The sequence below is a fragment of the Porites lutea genome, chromosome 7, assembly GCF_958299795.1.
Source record: "Porites lutea chromosome 7, jaPorLute2.1, whole genome shotgun sequence".
NCBI classification, from domain to species: Eukaryota; Metazoa; Cnidaria; class Anthozoa; order Scleractinia; family Poritidae; genus Porites; species Porites lutea.
Genome location: NC_133207.1, coordinates 13480540 through 13499184, shown reverse-complemented (window position 1 = coordinate 13499184; position 18645 = coordinate 13480540). Strand labels below are relative to the sequence as shown.

At 39.0% G+C, this 18645-nt stretch overlaps 1 protein-coding gene across 2 annotated transcripts; it reads left to right on the top strand.

The window, feature by feature from the left end:
• Positions 1–8355: 8355 nt before the first annotated feature.
• Positions 8356–18645, top strand: LOC140944184 (ficolin-2-like). Of its 2 annotated transcripts, none has more exons than XM_073393313.1 (5): positions 8356–8470; positions 12069–12331; positions 14396–14510; positions 17393–17773; positions 18316–18645. In XM_073393313.1, the coding sequence occupies exons 1-5, from the start codon at positions 8374–8376 to the stop codon at positions 18546–18548; spliced, it is 1089 nt and encodes a 362-aa protein (XP_073249414.1). In that variant the 5' UTR covers positions 8356–8373; the 3' UTR covers positions 18549–18645. The 2 variants fall into 2 exon arrangements, with proteins under 2 accessions (XP_073249414.1, XP_073249415.1); XM_073393314.1 differs by having other exon boundaries at positions 8358–8470; positions 12135–12331.

Below are 18645 nucleotides of genomic sequence, written 5' to 3'. Positions count from 1 at the left end.
ATGCAAGGGGTGATTCTCATTCCGGAGTCTATCAATATAAACCTGGCATGGATGGGCGCGTCTGTCACTTAGAGTTGTTAAATTAAGGGGATTTGTATATTAAAATGCCTCGTTGTAATTCATTAAAGGAAAAATGATGCGCATAGCCCTTTTCTGAATGCTCTCAATCTTATAAGATAGAAAATCTGGTATATTTTGCCAGACAGGGGCAGCATATTCCAGAACAGGACGAACAATGGTTGTATAAACCTTAGCCAGTGAAGCTGGAGGTGCACCACATTGCTTAAGGACCCTTAAAGGGTAAAGCCTCCTGTTTCCCTTTGCACTATAGCTTCTACATGATGGTTTTTGTTGCTCTTCGGGTTTTGTCTGAAAGGACCATTTGGAGACTGGTTTGTCGCAATTGATTTTATAAATACACGCCGTAACGTCATGAATGACTTTGACCTGCACCATTACAGAGGTCTCGCCTCGATCAGGTGGCGCTGCCTCGATCGAGTGCTGGCGCGCTATTTTTAGTACTTCATGTTACCCCCACATAGTTCCCATTATGAACCAATGACTGGTCAAACGGTTTGTTTTACACTTATATATTTTTCATTTATATCTAATCATCAACAAAAATACAAAAAAGGGCATGTATTTAGTAATCCAAGAACGTTTCTCATCAAACATCTGACATGTTACAATTTTTTGCGAATATCCCGTATCCCTGAAACTACTTCTCAATATCCTGTATCCCAATAACTTTTTCCTCAAATATCCCGTATCCCGGTATTTTTTTCCACGAATATCCCGTATCCCGAAAACCCCTAATGGGGCCTCTTCAGTCTCTCAAAAGGGTATTTTCCTGCTTAGATACCTTCGCTTTACCAGTTTAAATGCAAGTTTCATAAATTGTGTTGCAACGAGAAGCAGTTGACAAGTCGTGATGGTAATTCTCTAATGGAAACTCAGTTTAAGGGAGCTCATTTTCCACCTCTGCTGATAAAGAACCATCCCCTGGATCTTAAGCAATCAACGACGTTTGGAGTCACTTTGTTTGAAGGATTTCAAAGTTTTTAGTTACCTTAAAGCAGGTAGACATTTATTTATCTAACATTTAGAAATTTGTGTCAGCCTCGAAAACTTCAGTCATGGAAACAATTGCGCTTATGATTGAAGAGCAATTGTGAATGAAAATTTATGAATTAATGCAGATTAACAACTGCTGTATCAGAAAAATATTCAAACCATTTTCAAGGCAGTGTGTGATTCCATGCAAGGGATCAAAAAAAGGAAGCGTCCAACAATCATTAAGCAATGCAAACAAACGATAATTTAGTCCAACTAATGCATCGTTTCTAAAAATTTTGTGTGCCAAGTTTAAAGAAAATTGAATTTTAAAGTAATTGCACGAATATCATACGTCATATTTTACGCTTAGAAAAGTTTAGAATTTAGGAAAGAAACCCAAAGAAACTGCTTAGTTTTGTAATTAAAATATCTAACTTAAACTCTGAGGAAAAAGCGGCCGAATATTAGTTTCTCAGTTTTCTAAAAACATAAAATTTCTTAATTACTTTTACTTCAAGTTTTTAAAAAGCAACCCACAACGAGACTCCGTTTTCTACGTTACCTAATAGCTAATCGTTTCTTTGAAAAGGGTCTTTCATTGTTAATACATTACATTTCTCTCATCTTTTTTTTTTATTATTATTTTCTACGTTATGGCTTTTATCTGGCGTTAAAAAAAGGCAAACGAGACTAGACGTAAAACGTTTGGCGAGGATGGAAATGACTCGGAACTCCTACCAAAGTTAACTAAAGTTCCTCGTCAAACGTTCAACAAGAGACACGAGCAGATACTACGAAAAAACCATGTGACTGAAAAGAAAAGGAAATAGTAGTAATAATAATAAATAAGGAAAAGAAAAAAATCCTGAGTCTCTTTTAATTAGTACCCAAGAGTGATCCAGTACAGATGAAGCTCCTAGCTTCAATGATTAATTGTAGCGTATGAATCTGCGTCAGAGGACTTATGAAACTGTGAAATGAGATTAAAAGGGAAACTAAAAAAAAGAGCTTTGCAGTCATCTGTAACATACAATAATTGAAACTTGAACCTGATTTACAAGAACTTTTAAATAACTAAACACTAATTATTATTCAAGAATAAAGACGTCAACTAAAGTCGGTCGAATGTATTTTCATCTCTAGTACTAAGCAAAGGTCTGGTGGGGAGTTATTCTTTCCTTGCCCTTCAGTATGGCAGCTGTAGGTTACTGTTTCTCTGTGCAAGCACTGGTGCTAGGGTTTGTTGTTTGGGGAGCTTGGCTAAACTGCATTGTAACTGCACTTGAAGGTAAAAAAAATACACAGGTAGACAAAATAAGAGCTCTCTTTCTTTAAGAAAAATGTTGTCTGGAAGGCGTGTCTGGCAGACTTTGCAGTGTGATTCATTTTATGTAATACTGCTTACAACGACCAAGTACAAGCTAAGGCAAAAGCAAGATTATTGCTAAATCACCCCCGAAACCGCCCTTTTTTCGGAAAGGTTGCATGCAGTAGACATTGTTTTGCGGAGGTTTAAATACTCGATCAGAGAAACAGATCAAAAGACTTACTTAGCTTACTTATAGCACCTTTTGCGGAATTAAGCTGACTTACGAATATTCAGTTTGTTAATTACACTAAATTTACTGCCTGAAAGAAAGCATAGTGAAGTCAGCTGGTGAAGTGTTCGTTAAAAATTATTCACAAAGCGATCCGTATTTTTTGTCAAGGTGTGGCCTTAACAACTGGTGTTAAGTAGCTCGAGCAGCACTTAATTAAAGCGACGTTGGAGTATTTCTCTAACTTAACGTAGCTGGCTTATAATAAGAGTTATAAATACACCTTTCAAATCACGATGCCGGAGGTAAAAGATGCAGCTCCCCTTTAGTCAGGGAAAGTACAATTAAAGCTTTATACTTCTGGGATTGGGGATATAAATTATGTGTGTTCTAATCAACATTTTCATTTTTGATGTCTCTTAATAAAGTACCTTAGAAGATTTTAATTAGTTTTCCTAATTTACGCTGGAACTGAAGATTATTCCTTTCACTTGTAGTCACTTGTCTCTCAAGAGTTCTGGTTAATTTCATGTAATTTTAAAGCCACCAATTGTAGATATTTTTTCGCGGCCGCCGACTCCTATGTAAAAATAGACGTGACGTCAGCAAAGGAAATATCAATAAGTTTCCTGAGATCCGAGCACGGCGATGTCAACGAGTAATGCGGTCAGAAAAGCAATAGGTTTAATTAGCAAAGCGACAACCTTGCCTGCACATCACTTTTTTATGTACAGTTATTTTGCCGTCACTGCATATATAACTAGAAGGTAAAAGTGTGTATAATTTCACGTTTTATGGACGACGTTAACAAGCCAAGAAGAAATGTTATTTTGCCTTTTTCTGAAGTTGCATAAGGTAAAACACCTCCAGGAGAGTTCGCCCACATTTGACAAAGAAGGTGAAGATTGTGCATTCAAACTATTTTGTTGTTCAACGGTATGGAGTAGTACGAGCAAGAAGAACGTTAGAAAACTTCAGCTAGTTCAGAACATAGTTAATTGAGTGGAATGGTTATGAAACCCTTCAGAGTCCTTTGTTATATGTTTTTGTGGACCTGAAAGTGCACAACGTTCAAAAGAATTCCTATCATTTTGATTGTATTGACCAATAAAAACGTTGCATTAATTTATTCCGTAACATCATTCTACATTCTTCTTGAATGTTTCTTTTGCTAATAAGTAACCAAGAAGAGAGTCACCTTAAGAGAAACATGGGTAAGAGCTGAGTTTCTTGGCGATATTTACTTTAGTTGAGTCAGTTTGAGGTGTGTGGGCTCCTGGTGTCCGATGGTACGGTTTTCATAAATCCGGCTAGATGTATGTATGTATTTTAAGCAAGGTTTTTACTGGCCAGTCGCCGTCCTCGAATCTTTGAAGAGGTTCCTACATATCATTGCTCGAAAAAAGGCGAACCAACAATACGAAAAAATCTCACTTTGCATCAACCAGTACGGAAATTCTCTAAATCTAATTAACGTCCAATTTTTAACAAACGCGGTAGGGAATTGCGTTTGGCTTACGGAAAAGTAATCTGGTTTAATGAAGTTGAAATTGTTTTGAAGACGCAGTGAAACAAATTGGAGAAGGAAGCTGCGTCTTGAGGGAGAAAACATAGATATAATACAATGGAACATTACCACCAAGTTCCTGTCTGGAAGATTTACATATCAATCGTTCTTTATATCGGGTCATTCTTAACTGTCAAATTTCTTCCTTTTTGTGCTGCAGGCGATTTTTTTATGGGGTTTCGTACGTTAATTTTTACCGGCCAGTCACCGTCCTCAAATCTTTGAAGAGGTTCCTAGATATCATTGCTCGAAAAAAAGGCGAACCAACAATACGAAAAAATCTCACTTTGCATCAACCAGTGCTGAAATGCTCCAAACCTAATTAACGTCCAATTTTTAACAAATGCTTTTGGGAATTACGTTTGGCTTACGGAAAAGTAATCTGGTTTAATAAAGCTAAAATTTTGATGAAGACACAATAAAACAAATTGGGGAAGGAATCCCTTATATCTCTATTTAAGCTGCGTCTTGAGGGAGAAAACAAAGAATACAATGGAACGTTACCACCAAGTCCCTGTATACAAAAGATTTACATATCAGTCATTGTTTATATTGAGTCATTCTTATGTGTCAATATTTCTACCTTTTTGTGCCGCAGGTGATTTTTTTATGGGGCTTTTCAGTTGCAAAAACTGCACCAGTGTGCTCTATTCTATAGGTGCATATTTATTTTTTCTATGCCTTTCTGATCTTTTAAAATTTCTTTTCATTAAAAAAACGACTTACTTTTAAAAGGGTCAATAGCACTAATTACTGGTGTTAAGAAAAAGGTGCATATTTCCGCAGCGCAGTAGAGAAAACGGAAAGTTAGCTTTCTAATCATAAATTCGGTATCACGAAAAACTTATGGCTTTTTGTGCGAGGCTTAAATAACTAAAGGATAGCCAGAGGAAAGTCAATGAAATTAGTCATCATTACGCACATTTAACAACTCAGTGACTCCCATGCATCTAATGGTTTCGGGTTTCTGACAATTCTGGCGAGTTTGTTTGAGAAATTTCAACTTAGCTCGCCCATGCAGTAAGTGTTTATCAAATATAGCGCTTTTTTTTGCAAAATGAAAACGCCGAAAAGTGTGGCTGAAACGCTCTAGAAAGGCGAGAACGGAACGCTAGCGGGGACCCTATTATTCTGACCCGTTTTTTACTCAAATACTGAGCCGAAGAAGCCCGATTTGTTAAAATGAACTAGGTATCAAGCGGCCGACTAGTGGAAATCATTACCACGCTAATTGGAATATAGGCCGTCCTCAAATAGCACCTTGACAAGATCGTAACCGCAGCAGCATTTGGCCAAAAGGAGCGTTTCCCAGCCTACTTACCATACCCTTAATATATAGATTTAGCCAGGGCTAAAAGCGAGGCTCCCATTAATAAATTTATAATTTAAATCAAACAATAAACTTGTATTCCACAATTCAGTTAACTTTAGAGCACATTCGTGTGACTTTTCAGGGAAAGGCTAAGTGATTTTACAAAAAATAATTTGCAAACAGCCCAAGAGTGAACCAAATCTCACATCGAGTTGGCTCTTGATCACAGTAGATTAATTAGGCCTGGAAAAAACATTCCGGCCGAATTTTTTGCGTTTGACAAGTTTATTTTACAAAATCTTGCCAACAAATCTGGGTGCGTGTAAACCAACCTTTTATATCATTTATACATCACATCTGAGGCGAAACAGTACTATGAGGCACTGTTTTTATCATACAGACCCCGGAAAACAGAATGCAGTATTTCACAATATTGCGATACAAATTGCTCTTCAGGACGATCGAAGCACGCGTGGGCTTTAGCCGTAAACCGTTGAAAAAATTTTCAAAATCATCTATACGGCCAGCCGGTTCTGACTTTTACAGTGCTAGCAGTGGCGAGTATTTGAACGAACATTAACAGAGTTACGCTCCAACATAATAAAGAATCTATTATGTTTATTTTTTATTTTAAAACGGTTTTACGCGCGGCATTTTGAGTACTCCGGGAAGCGTTGTTTACTGAACGACTGAAAACAATCGGCACAACGATTGAAATTACAAGAGAGAGTACTAACAGTCAATAAAACAAATATAATTCTGTACAACTTATACAGAGACGACAATTTTCATTCAGGAAGACAAGTATTAAAGTGTCTCTAAAAATCCTGAGTCTTCGAGCTTAAAGCTGAAGTTTATGTTTTAAGCCGGCTTCCCGGTGTTTGCTTTTTTTAAAGACGAACTCGAGGCAAGAAAACCGCTCAAACCTTTCTTTTACAGCCAGAATTATAACTAAATATTCTTTGAAACGTTTTCTTTCTATTTGCGGTGAAAAAATGTCTAAAGGCTTTTTAAAGATCTGTAAGCTTATAACAAACCTGATACTCGGTCAGATCATTGTCTCAAATATTACAAAAGTGCGTAAACAAAATAGCCGCATCAACTACGCTCGACTTCATTAAATTAGGAATAAAAAACAAACATCAAATACAATAATTACTTAGGCTTACCACTCGAGATGCAGCTCCTGAAAGGTATCAAGTAACGCCAGTATCGCTTCAGACTTTGCAACCCTCTTACGCATTAAGCAAGATGAAAACGAAAACGATGCCATCCGAAATCGGATTTCCGACTTTGACTCAATCAAAAACCCAATAAACAAACTGGCCATGAATAACAGAAGACTCCTGATAGCAGCTGAATTTCATTTTGTACATCCAGTGGAAAAAGAAAGTTAAAAACATCACAAGTTGACACAAAACTCTGTCAGCTTCAGCTGTCAAAGTAAACAAGATTCAAGATGCTGCATAAATTTTCCGCATGAACTCATCTGTCAAATTTTGACCAATCAGAGCATAAAAACTGGACGTAGAGCGTGACCAACGCGTGAACATGGCGAGAAAAAACAAAAGAAACTGTCTTCCCTGCCTGTAGCAGCTGGCTGAATTTTCGCGTCCGAGGTCAGTTTGAAATCAAAATTTTAATTGTGCGGCACATAAACACAACATATTTCATATGAATTTAAAAAAAATTAAACTTGAGCCTGCGATCATTTGAAAACCAGTACCTTGTCAGCGGATAACTTCAAAAAAACACTTGACCTCGATGGGTCGACACCTGAGCCCGCGATATAGTCAAGTGATACTGGTCAGCGGATACCTTGTTTTGACAGCTGTCAATGGATCACAACATTGACGTGTATCAGTTTTCCTGTGCTCCGATCCCAAACTAGCTAGAAAGTATGAGACTGAGCATTGATCGCAATCTAGTAAAGTAATTAACTGGTCAGCGGACAGCTTCCAAATAAATGACGTCACCTCAATGAGTTGAGCCCGCGATATGGTCATGGGATACTGGTCAGTGGCTATCCTGTTTTGACAGGTGTCAATTGACCATATTGTGAATGTCCAATGTAAAAGATGTGGACTTGGCAAGACACGCCTGAGACACCCCTCCCTTCCTTTTGATAGTCTCCCCTACCCCACCCGTACAATCCGTAGACGCGTACGTACGTACGTACGTACGTACGTACGCTCGGTCAATCACGTGACAACCAAAGGAAAAGAGGTTGACCATAATCTATGGGTATGGGGCTCTGTCCCACGCGCGCTTCGCGCGCGTGGGAGCCCCGCTATTAGTGCACTCGTGTGTCTAGCCTGTTCCAGGCGTTCAGATCGTGGGGACGGCGTGAAGAGATCTGCGCACTATCGTCTGCCCTAATTTCTCTTTTCTCTTTCCCTTCAAACACCTCCTATTCAAGCTAATTTCTCTATCAAATATCAACTACCACTAAACATTTAACTGATTACTTTCTGAATTTCTTTCTAAGGTCAATGCGCTCGTAACAACCGATACGTCACATTTCTAACGCCAGTTAACGGATTTTACCTTGAAGGCCACGTTTTATTAAACCTATTGAGTCTAATTTAATTAATCCCCAAGAGTGTTCCAGGACAGATGAAGCTCCTAGCTTCAATGATTAATTGTAGCGTATGAATCTGCGTCAGAGGACGTATCAAACTGTGAAATGAGATTAAAAAGGGAAACGAAAAAAAGAGCTTTGCAGTCATCTGTAACATACAACAATTGAAACTTGAACCTGATTTACAAGAACTTTTAAATAAGTAAACACTAATTAATATTCAAGAATAAAGACGTCAACTAAAATCGGTCGAATGTATTTTCATCTCTAGTACTAAGCAAAGGTCTGGTGGGGAGTTATTCTTTCCTTGCCCTTCAGTATGGCAGCTGTAGGTTGCTGTTTCTCTGTGCAAGCACTGGTGCTAGGGTTTGTTGTTTGGGGAGCTTGGCTAAACTGCATTGTAACTGCACTTGAAGGTAAAAAAAATACACAGGTAGACAAAATAAGAGCTCTCTTTGTTTAAGATAAATATTTTCTGGAAGGCGCCTCTGACAGACTTTGCAGTGTGATTCATTTTATGTAATACTGCTTACAACGACCAACTACAAGCTAAGGTAAAAGCAAGATTATTGCTAAATCACCCCCGAAACCGCCTTTTTTTTTTCGGAAAGGTTGCATGCAGTAGACATTGTTTTGCAGAGGTTTAAATACTCGATCAGAGAAACAGATCAAAAGACTTACTTAGCTTACTTATAGCACCTTTTGCGGAATTAAGCTGACTTACGAATATTCAGTTTGTTACACTAAATTTACTGCCTGAAAGAAAGCATAGTGAAGTCAGCTGGTGAAGTGTTCGTTAAAAGTTATTCACGAAGCGATCCGTATTTTTTGTCAAGGTGTGGCCTTAACAACTAGTGTCGTAAGTAGCCCGAGCAGCACTTAATTAAAGCGACGTTGGAGTATTTCTCTAACTTAACGTAGCTGGCTTATAATAAGAGTTATAAATACACCTTTCAAATCACGATGCCGGAGGTAAAAGATGCAGCTCCCCTTTAGTCAGGGAAAGTACAATTAAAGCTTTATACTTCTGGGATCGAGGATATAAATCATGTGTGTTCTAACCAACATTTTCATTTTTGATGACTCTTAATAAAGTATCTTATTAGTAGCTTTCAACTAGTTTTCCTAATTTAGACTGGAACTGAGGATTATTCCTTTTACTTGTAGTCACTTGTCTCTCAAGAGTTCTGGTTAATTTCATGTAATTTTAAAGCCACCAATTGTAGATATTTTTCCGCGGCCGACTCCTATGTAAAAATAGACGTGACGTCAGCAAAGGAAATTATCAGGAGTGCGTTTCCTGAGATCCGAGCACGGCGATGTCAACGAGTAATGCGGTCAGAAAAGCACTAGGTTTAATAAGCAAAGCGACAACCTTGCCTGCACATTACTTTTTTATGTACAGTTATTTTGCCGTCACTGCATATATAACTAGAAGGTAAAAGTGCCTATAATTTCACGTTTTATGGACGACGTTAACAAGCCAAGAAGCCAATGTTATCATTTGCCTTTTTCTGAGTAGTGAAACACCTCCAGGAGAGTTCACCCACATTTGTCAAAGTAGGTGAAGATTGTACATTCAAAATATTTTATTGTTCGACGGTATGGAGTAGTACGAGCAAGAAGAACGTTAAGAAACTTCAGCTAGTTCAGAACTATGCCAGCAGAATCGTAGCTGGTTAAGGAAAATACGGTCATCTTTCAGAAGCCCTGAAGTCCCTTAAATGGCTTAACGTAAGGGATAAACTGCTTTTTAACGACCTAGTGATGGTGTACAAAATTAACGCTTAAAGAACCTAACAACTGGTTACCTTCAAGGGCGCTTTCGCAATATCGTGCAAAAACTCGATCACCAAAGAGACACTAGACATAACAATGACCTGACGTTGCCTCGGTATAGGCTGGCCACTGGCCAAAGACTTTTACCTACCGTGGGGCAAAACTGTACAATAGTATAGCTAAAGATATAAGAGACACGGGAAATCTTAACGTTTTTCAAAATAGAATTTTGAATATCTTTTTAATTCATGGATAGTTTTTTTTAGTTATTGAAATGTAAATAGTTTTAAAAATTAATGTTTTATTACTATCATTATTGTTTATAGAAATTCGTTATTTTATCATCGAAATGTAAATAGTTTCCTAGTCTATTTTATTTTATCTTATTTTCTAATTTTTTTTTTTAATTCGTGTATGTATGGCGGAAGAACCTCCAAGGGGGTCGAGCTATGCAATTAAGTTAATGTATGTCTGTATGTATTTTAAGCAAGGTTTTTACCGGCCAGTCACCGTCCTCGAATCTTTGAAGAGGTTCCTACATATCATTGCTCGACAAAAAGACGAACCAACAATATGAAAAAATCTCACTTTGCATCAACCAGTGCTGAAATTCTCTAAATCTAATTAACGTCCAATTTTTAACAAACGCATTGGGGAATTACGTTTGGCTTACGGAAAAGTGATCTGGTTTAATGAAGTTAAAATTGTTTTGAAGACGCAGTAAAACAAATTCTCTCTCTTGGAGAAGGAAGCTGCGTCTTGAGGGAGAAAACAAAGAATACAATGGAACATTACCACCAAGTTCCTGTCTCGAAGATTTACATATCAGTCGTTCTTTATATTGGGTCATTCTTAACTGTCAAATTTCTACCTTTTTGTGCTTCAGGCGATTTTTTTATGGGGCTAATCGTACGTTAATTTTTACCGGCCAGTCACCGTCCACAAATCTTTTGAAGAGGTTCCTATATATCATTGCTCGAAAAAAGGCGAGCCAACAATACGAAAAACTCTCACTTTGCATCAACCAGTGCTGAAATGCTCCAAACCTAATTAACGTCCAATTTTTAACAAATGCTTTTGGGAATTACGTTTGGCTTACGGAAAAGTAATCTGGTTTAATGAAACTAAAATTTTGATGAAGACACAATAAAACAAATTGGGGAAGGAATCCCGTATATCTCTATTTAAGCTGCGTCTTGAGGGAGAAAACAAAGAATACAATGGAACGTTACCAACAAGTTCCTGTATACAAAAGATTTACGTATCAGTCATTGTTCATATTGAGTCATTCTTATGTGTCAATATTTCTAACTTTTTGTGCTGCAGGTGATTTTTTATGGGGCTTTTCAGTTGCAAAAACTGCACCAGTGTGCTCTATAGGTGCATATCTATTTTTTTCTATGACTTTCTGATCTTTTACAATTTCTCTTCATTAATGATTTACTTATATATGACCGGTTTTTCCAACCTCAATAGCACTAATTACTGGTGTTGAGAAAAAGGTGCATATTTCCGCAGCGTAGTAGAGAAAAAGGAAAGTTAGCTTTAATTCTAATTATAAATTCGGCATCACGGAAAACTTTAGGCCTTTTGTGCGAGGCTTAAATAACTAAAGGATAGCCAGAGGAAAGTCAATGAAATTAGTCATCATTACGCACATTTAACAACTCAGTGACTCCTATGCATCTGATGGTTTCGGGTTTCTGACAATTCTGGCGAGTTTATTTGAGAAATTTCAACTTAGCTCGCCCATGCAGTAAGTGATTATCAAATGTAGCGCTCTTTTTGCAAAATGAAAACGCGGAAAAGTTTGGCTGAAACGCTCTAGAAAGGCGAGAACGGAACGCTAGCGGGGACGCTATTATTCTGACCCGTTTTTTACTCAAATACTGAGCCGAAGAAGCCCGATTTGTTAAAACGAACTAGGTATCAAGCGGCCGACTAGTAGAAATCATTACCGTGCGCGCTAACTGGAATATAGGCCGTCCTCAAATAACACCTTGACAAGATCGTAACCGCAGCAGCATTTGGCCAAAAGAAGCGTTTCCCAGCCTACTTACTCATACCATTATTAGTGCACTCGTGTGTCTAGCCTGTTCCAGGCGTTCAGATCGTGGGGACGGCGTGAAGAGATGTGAGCACTATCGTGTGCCCTAATTTCTCTTTTCTCTTTCCCTTCAAACACCTCCTATTCAGTAAACATTTAACTGATTACTTTCTGAATTTCTTTCTAAGGTCAATGCGCTCGTTACAACCGATACGTCACATTTCTAACGCCAGCTAACGGATTTTACCTTGAAGGCCACGTGTTTTTAAATCTCTCAGTGGAACTAAACCGAGACTGCCAAGTCCAATGCACGTTAGCCAGAGATTGTGTCTCCTATAATACTGGTCCCCGCATTGACAACAAAATGGCCTGTGAGCTCAGTAATTCAGATGACTTGCAGCACCCTGAAAATCTCAAACCAAGACGTGACTGGAACTACAGAGGCACAAAGGTATGACATCCGTATACACTATCATTTTATGTCTAGTTTGTTTTCATTGTATTTTAGTATATTTTTATGTCAAACATGAAAAGATAACATTCTCGAATCTGCTGAGATGGACGGTACACCCTCGGTTGTGAATGTCATGGAGTTGCACGGACCTTCAGTTCCGTGTGAATCTGGTTGATGATAGTTGCTTAAGCAAGAGTAGTGAGTCCCCACCTTCTACACGACACCACAAACAACAACCGGGAGAGACTCTTAAACTTTTGCCCTGCAACCAACCTACGACATGCTCAATCCAGATTTCCCCACCCAAGGTGAACGCAGTAGACCTGAACCCACCCGTTGGGCTCTTGTGCCAAAGTTGACCATATCCTGGTCATTAGTAGGTGGCCTAACTCACTAAGAAACTGTTAGTGTAGACCTTAAAAAGTGTAGAGATCGACTCCGACCACCGTATCCTACGTGCCACTCTTAAAGTGAGTCTTAGAAGTACTGAATGCAAACCTGTAAATCGCAGAAAGTACAGTTTGAAGAGACTCGCGCATGAAAACAGAATTTCGTTAAAACTTTCAAACCACTTCGCCTCCCGGTCCTACAATTCCAATTGAAGAGCAACTCAATATCAGGAACAGTCAATTCGAAAGTATAACACGTAGCATATAGTGAAAAAGAGGAAGGAAGCATGTTTCAAATGGCTTAGCTTAACTGGGTCCCCAAAGAAACAGAAGACCTTAAGAAAGTTTGAAATGACGCATAAAGCAAGCGCCTGCGCCTTCACTCCTAAGGAGACTGACTAAAACACACACCAGATAAGAGATTTTTGTACTCGAATGCAGTATTTAACGCGGTGTAACGGCGCTGCCGTTGTCCCTTTCGTAAACGGTCGCTGCTATTTTTACGACACTTAAAAATTTTTTGACCTGTTATTGAAAGTGTTTCTATGAAAAAGAAAGAAAATCGCAACCTAGGGCCAAACCAGGCCTCGAATCCGGACTCTATCCTAACCTCTCTCCCATACCACTGACATTACCACACCAACCCGCCAAAATTCCCAAAATTTTAAGTAAATACACTAACAAACTGTCTTTCTTAACTGTCACATCAATAACAGGTGACCCGAGCCCTTTTCGTAAATTTTAACAACAACAACAACTTGGGCTCCAACGTCGTTCTTTCTAACACTATTCGAAAATCTATTTTTTGTTTTTTTGTAACTTAATCCAGGGAATACATCACTAATGGTGGCATCGACCGTTAACAGTGGCAAAGACCGTTTACGAAAGGGAAATAGGCGACGGCACTTGATTTGTATAGATATTTCTTAACGCACAATAATATTGGCTTTCCGTCCTGAAGGCCCCAAGGGTAGATTTCCACTGTCGTAAGTACGCATGTAAAGTTACGCGCGTAAATAAAACAGAAACAGTGTATGGAAGGTCACGCGTAAACGTAAAAGTTGAACCTCGCCCAGCTTTCACGTTTACGCGTGGCCTTTCATACTTTGCCTCAATTTCATTTACGCGCGTACATTTTACATGCGTTCCCATGGAAAAATTACGCGACAGTGGAAATCCACCTTCAAGAGAAACGACTAGCATCCCCGTCAGTCATTTTCATATGGGATTTTCCTCCGGGGATCCAATGACTCTGCGGAATTTAGTAGGCATATGAGTCAACCACTTGAACAGTTTATACCAAGTGTCAACAGATTGGATACCCTTAGTGCTTTTCTATTGGTACCAATCGTACCATTGGTGAAACAGCAGTAAAGGATCTGCCAATTGAGTACCAGAGGTTTTTTCTTGCGTGGGGCGGGATGTATCATCATGTATCTTTAGACATATCCTCGGCAGAAGCCCGACGCCACGAGCGGCGATTAAAGCACCGCCAAACCGTAAACCGTGTATAACAAGTCGCGGGCACGCAGGGTACAGATCGGAAAAATTAAAAACAGTATGTAAAGGCACTTGTTGAAGGTCAGAAGTGAAGGACGTTTTGTCAGTTGTAGTTCTTACGTAAGAACGAAGATGGGAGGGTTTTATGTACAATGTGTTTCCTCTTAATCAGAATCTTTGCGCCAAGAAACCTTGCCTTAACACCGGGAAGTGCTACATGGGGTATACTGAGAAGAAATACGTTTGTGTTTGCCCGGCTGGCTACCACGGAGAAAACTGTGAAAAAGGTAAACAGTATATTGATAATTAAAGTACACTCCTTTCTATGACAAAGCTGTTTAAAACGAAGCAGTTATGCAAGTTATCCAAGTTCGAACAGAATTAAGTCCAAGTTCTATCGGTTTTCGCTGCCAATTTATCAAACCCAGACTTTGAAATCTGCAAAATGTTCCACAAACACACTTCAATTTTTGTAGCATGGCAGCGGGCGTGGCTAAATTTTAAAAGTGCTTTATGGATAATTGTTATTTCTTTGTTATCCTCCTTTTAAAAACTTTAAGCTAAGGATACTTGCTCAGGGCTGTCAATCCTCCACGTTTTCAAATATTGAGGAAGGGATGATAGACAACGTCATAATGCACGGCACATTACGTCTTTGTGGAAAAAAAAAACGCGCGAAAAAGATGTTGTTGGAATTGTAACATTTGACCTATCTGGTTTACTTACCACCAATCACATTATTGCTTATATTACAATGGCATACCGGAGTTTGTGAGGAAACGTTCGATGTTAAACATCGCAAAATATTTGAAATTTCATCGTCAGAAAGTCGAATCTACAAGAAATGGCAAACTTCGGCGATTATCCGGGAGATTTCAGACTGTTCCAGGCTCTTTGATAGTGGGGAAGACGCGAAAGTGTAGGGCGCGCGAAAATGGGTGCGGGGCGGGAAAAAGGGAAAACGAGGGGAGAGAGAGCGTGTAATCATCTCTTTTACGACCCTCTTCCGCCGCCTCCCCTTCTCCCCAGTTTCCTCCCGTTTTTTTTTTCGCGCTTTCTCAATTCCGCGGGCCCGACTATCCCGGAGCCTGGAACAGGCTAACTTTATCCTGTAGCAGCAGGAGCCGATTACTTATCGGCTCCTGATAGCAGTAGTTTAGCGAGACCGGACCAAGCAAGATTTTAACACGTAAACATGAGATATTCCAACTTACAGTTGGTAAACTAATATTAAAGAATGTTCAAGCATTTCTTTTACGACCCTTTTCCGCCCCCTCCCCCTCTCCCCAGTTTCCTCTCGTTTTTTTATTTTTCGCGCTTTCTCAATTCCGCGGGCCCGACTATCTCGGAGCCTGGAACAGGCTATTTCAGACTCTAATCTGGAGGCCGGAAGAAACGGTTCAAAATCTCAAGTCAAGTCTCCCGGATTATCCGGGAGAGTTGACAGCCCTGACGTTAGATATAATTTTGACTTGAGGTCTCATGTTATTGCAAAGCGCGGCAATTGTACATGTAGCGATGATATTGCTCAATGAATTGCTGGTAGTTGACAAAATAACCACTTGTGTCAGACAAATATGTCTCGTGGCTGTTATATGTAAAGTTTAGAAAACAAAAACATTGTCTGGTGGAACATTTTGCTTTGAAAAACGTTTGCTATAAATATTTCAATTTTGGGCTTCAAGTAACTTTGTTTGCAATTTATCTGTGATTATTTTTTCGTTCAGATATAAACGAGTGTGAGAGCGGTCGCTGTTTGAACAACGGAACTTGCACTGACAGAATCAATGCATTCAACTGCAGTTGCCCGCCTGGATTTTCTGGCAATCGATGTGAAATTGGTTAGTATAGTGTTAAGTTGATTACCCTATAATGATGTCGTATGGTTAAGACGTGCTTAAATGTCAACGAATGTCCCTCACTTCAAAACTTAAAGGAAATGGCAGGACTGTCAACCCCCCACGTCTTCAAATATTGAGAATTGATGGAGAAGCGATGATAGATGACGTCATTATGCAAGGCACATTACGTCATTTGTGGAAAAAAACGCCCGAAAAAGATGTTGTTGGAATTGTAACATTTGACCTAACTGGTTTACTTACCACCAATCACATTATTGCTTATATTACAATGGCATACCGAAGTTTGTGAGGAAACGTGCGATGTTAACAATAAAATTGCTCAAACGACGCAAAATATTTGAAATTTCATTGTCAGATAGTCAAAGGGAAGAAATGGTAAACTTGGGCGATTATCCGGGAGATTTCAGACTCTAATCTGGTGACCGGGAGAAACGGTTCAAAATCTCACGTCAAGTCTCCCGGATTATCCGGGAGTGTTAACAGCCCTGACGTTAGATACAATTTTGACTTGAGGTCTCATGTTATTGCAAAGCACAGCACTGGTAGCGATGAAATTGCTCAATGAATTGCTGGTAGATGACAAAATAACCGCTTGTGTCAGACAAATATGTCTCGTGGCTGTTATATGTAAAGTTTCGAAAAAGAGAAAAACATTGTCTGGTGGAACATTTTGCTTTGAAAAACGTTTGCTATCAATACTGATTTTAATTTTGAGCTTCAAGTAACTTTGTTTTCTTACGAGCTTCTGTACACCCTCTATTGAAAAATGGTACCCTTCTCATATACCTCGTTCATAGCTGTGCATCCTTCTTAAAAGCTGTAAATGCACTGTCTTTACAATGTGAAAAAATCACTAAACCACAACCGTTTTCTTGACTTTTTCTCAGCCATTTGTACTACAAATGAGCAAAGTGGATCCTCATTGTCATCAATGTCTCACTAAAATGCCGTCAAAACCTCTCGCCGAAAAATGCAACGGAAATACTTTTCTTATTTTACTAATGAGTTCTTAAAACAAGTTTTATGGGTCAAGTAGATGTTCGTTTGTTAGATCCAAGAACAATCCAAAACAGAGGGAGGGCTAATTCAAATGTTTGAAACTGAGTCTAAAGACCTCTAAATGATACATTAACAGCTCATGATCAGCAGAAGCCCATTTGATGGGCACCTGCAGCTCAGCTATTGTCACATTTTTTCTTGAGTTTGCCAACTCTTATTTTGGATTAACAACTTATCTCGAAGAACCCGCCTGGAAATATTAGCCAAAAACTAATTATTACCGCATCGAATGATCATTTTGTATTCAGTTTACAAGAACTGCGCTGAAGTCTACAAGTCCGGTGCCAAGATCAGTGGAGTGAATAAAATTTATCTTGGTGGTCTGGGCGAATTTGAAGTGTTCTGTGATCAGAAAACTGCCGGTGGGGGTTGGACAGTGTTTCAGAAGAGGCGAGATGGCTCTGTTGATTTCTTCCGCGCTTGGGATGATTACAAACGCGGTTTTGGCAATCTGAGTGGTGAGTTCTGGCTCGGTTTGGACAAGATACATCGGCTGACTGTAAGTGGTGGTTATAAACTCCGTGTTGACTTGGAAGACATTCATGGAAAAACTGCATTTGCCGAGTACAGCTCCTTTTCTGTGACAAACGAGACAGCGAAATACCAACTGAATTTGGGAAATTATTCGGGTAAGTTCATGCAAGATTGAAAAAGAATCAGTTGGCGAAAAATGTTGCTAATTGCCAAATGCTTGCCAAATACAATGACAAAAGAAAAAAGAAAGAAAGAAAATAAGTTTTTTTTTCTTGCCCAATTGATCGCGATTGGAATGTGGAAGTTATCAGTTGATTTTTATAACAACAATTGACCTTATTTGTAATGTCATATTAAATCATATAAAAAAGTTTTAAAAGGATTGGCCCACGTCTTGAGAGTTCAGAAATTAAGGGTATTTCATTGATTATTCAGCAAGCACAAGACCCCTCTCCCGGGAATTCGTGGAGTATTTTAGAGGCAAAAAAGGAATGAAGCCCATTTTCTACCTCTCTCATTTACTCTTGGCTTTTCTGAAGAATGTCTGTGCCGTTTGTTTTCAATTTCTGTTTCGTCCAGTCTGTAACAGTTCTAGTGGATATTACTTAGACGAAGTGGAAGTACGTGAATCAACTTTCCAAAAAAACACCGAAAATAGAGCCTTTATTTTGTGTTTTTTTTCTCTTAATTTTTGCAGGAACCGCTGGTGATTCGCTTGGTTATCATCGTGGTATGTCATTTACCACCAAGGATCGTGATAATGACAAGAACGGCGCACGAAACTGTGCCTTGAGTTTCACAGGCGCCTGGTGGTACAAAAATTGCTACTACTCCAATCTGAATGGTAGAAGAATCTCCTGGTACCACTGGAAAAACAGTAACTACAATTTGAAGAGATCCGAGATGAAGATACGTCCGGAAGATTTTTGAGAAATATCTGGCACTTTGTATCAAGTGAAGCGTGTGTCTCTGAGAGGTTTTGAAACTGTACCAATGAAGGGGACTAGACATGTTATACTCAATAGTT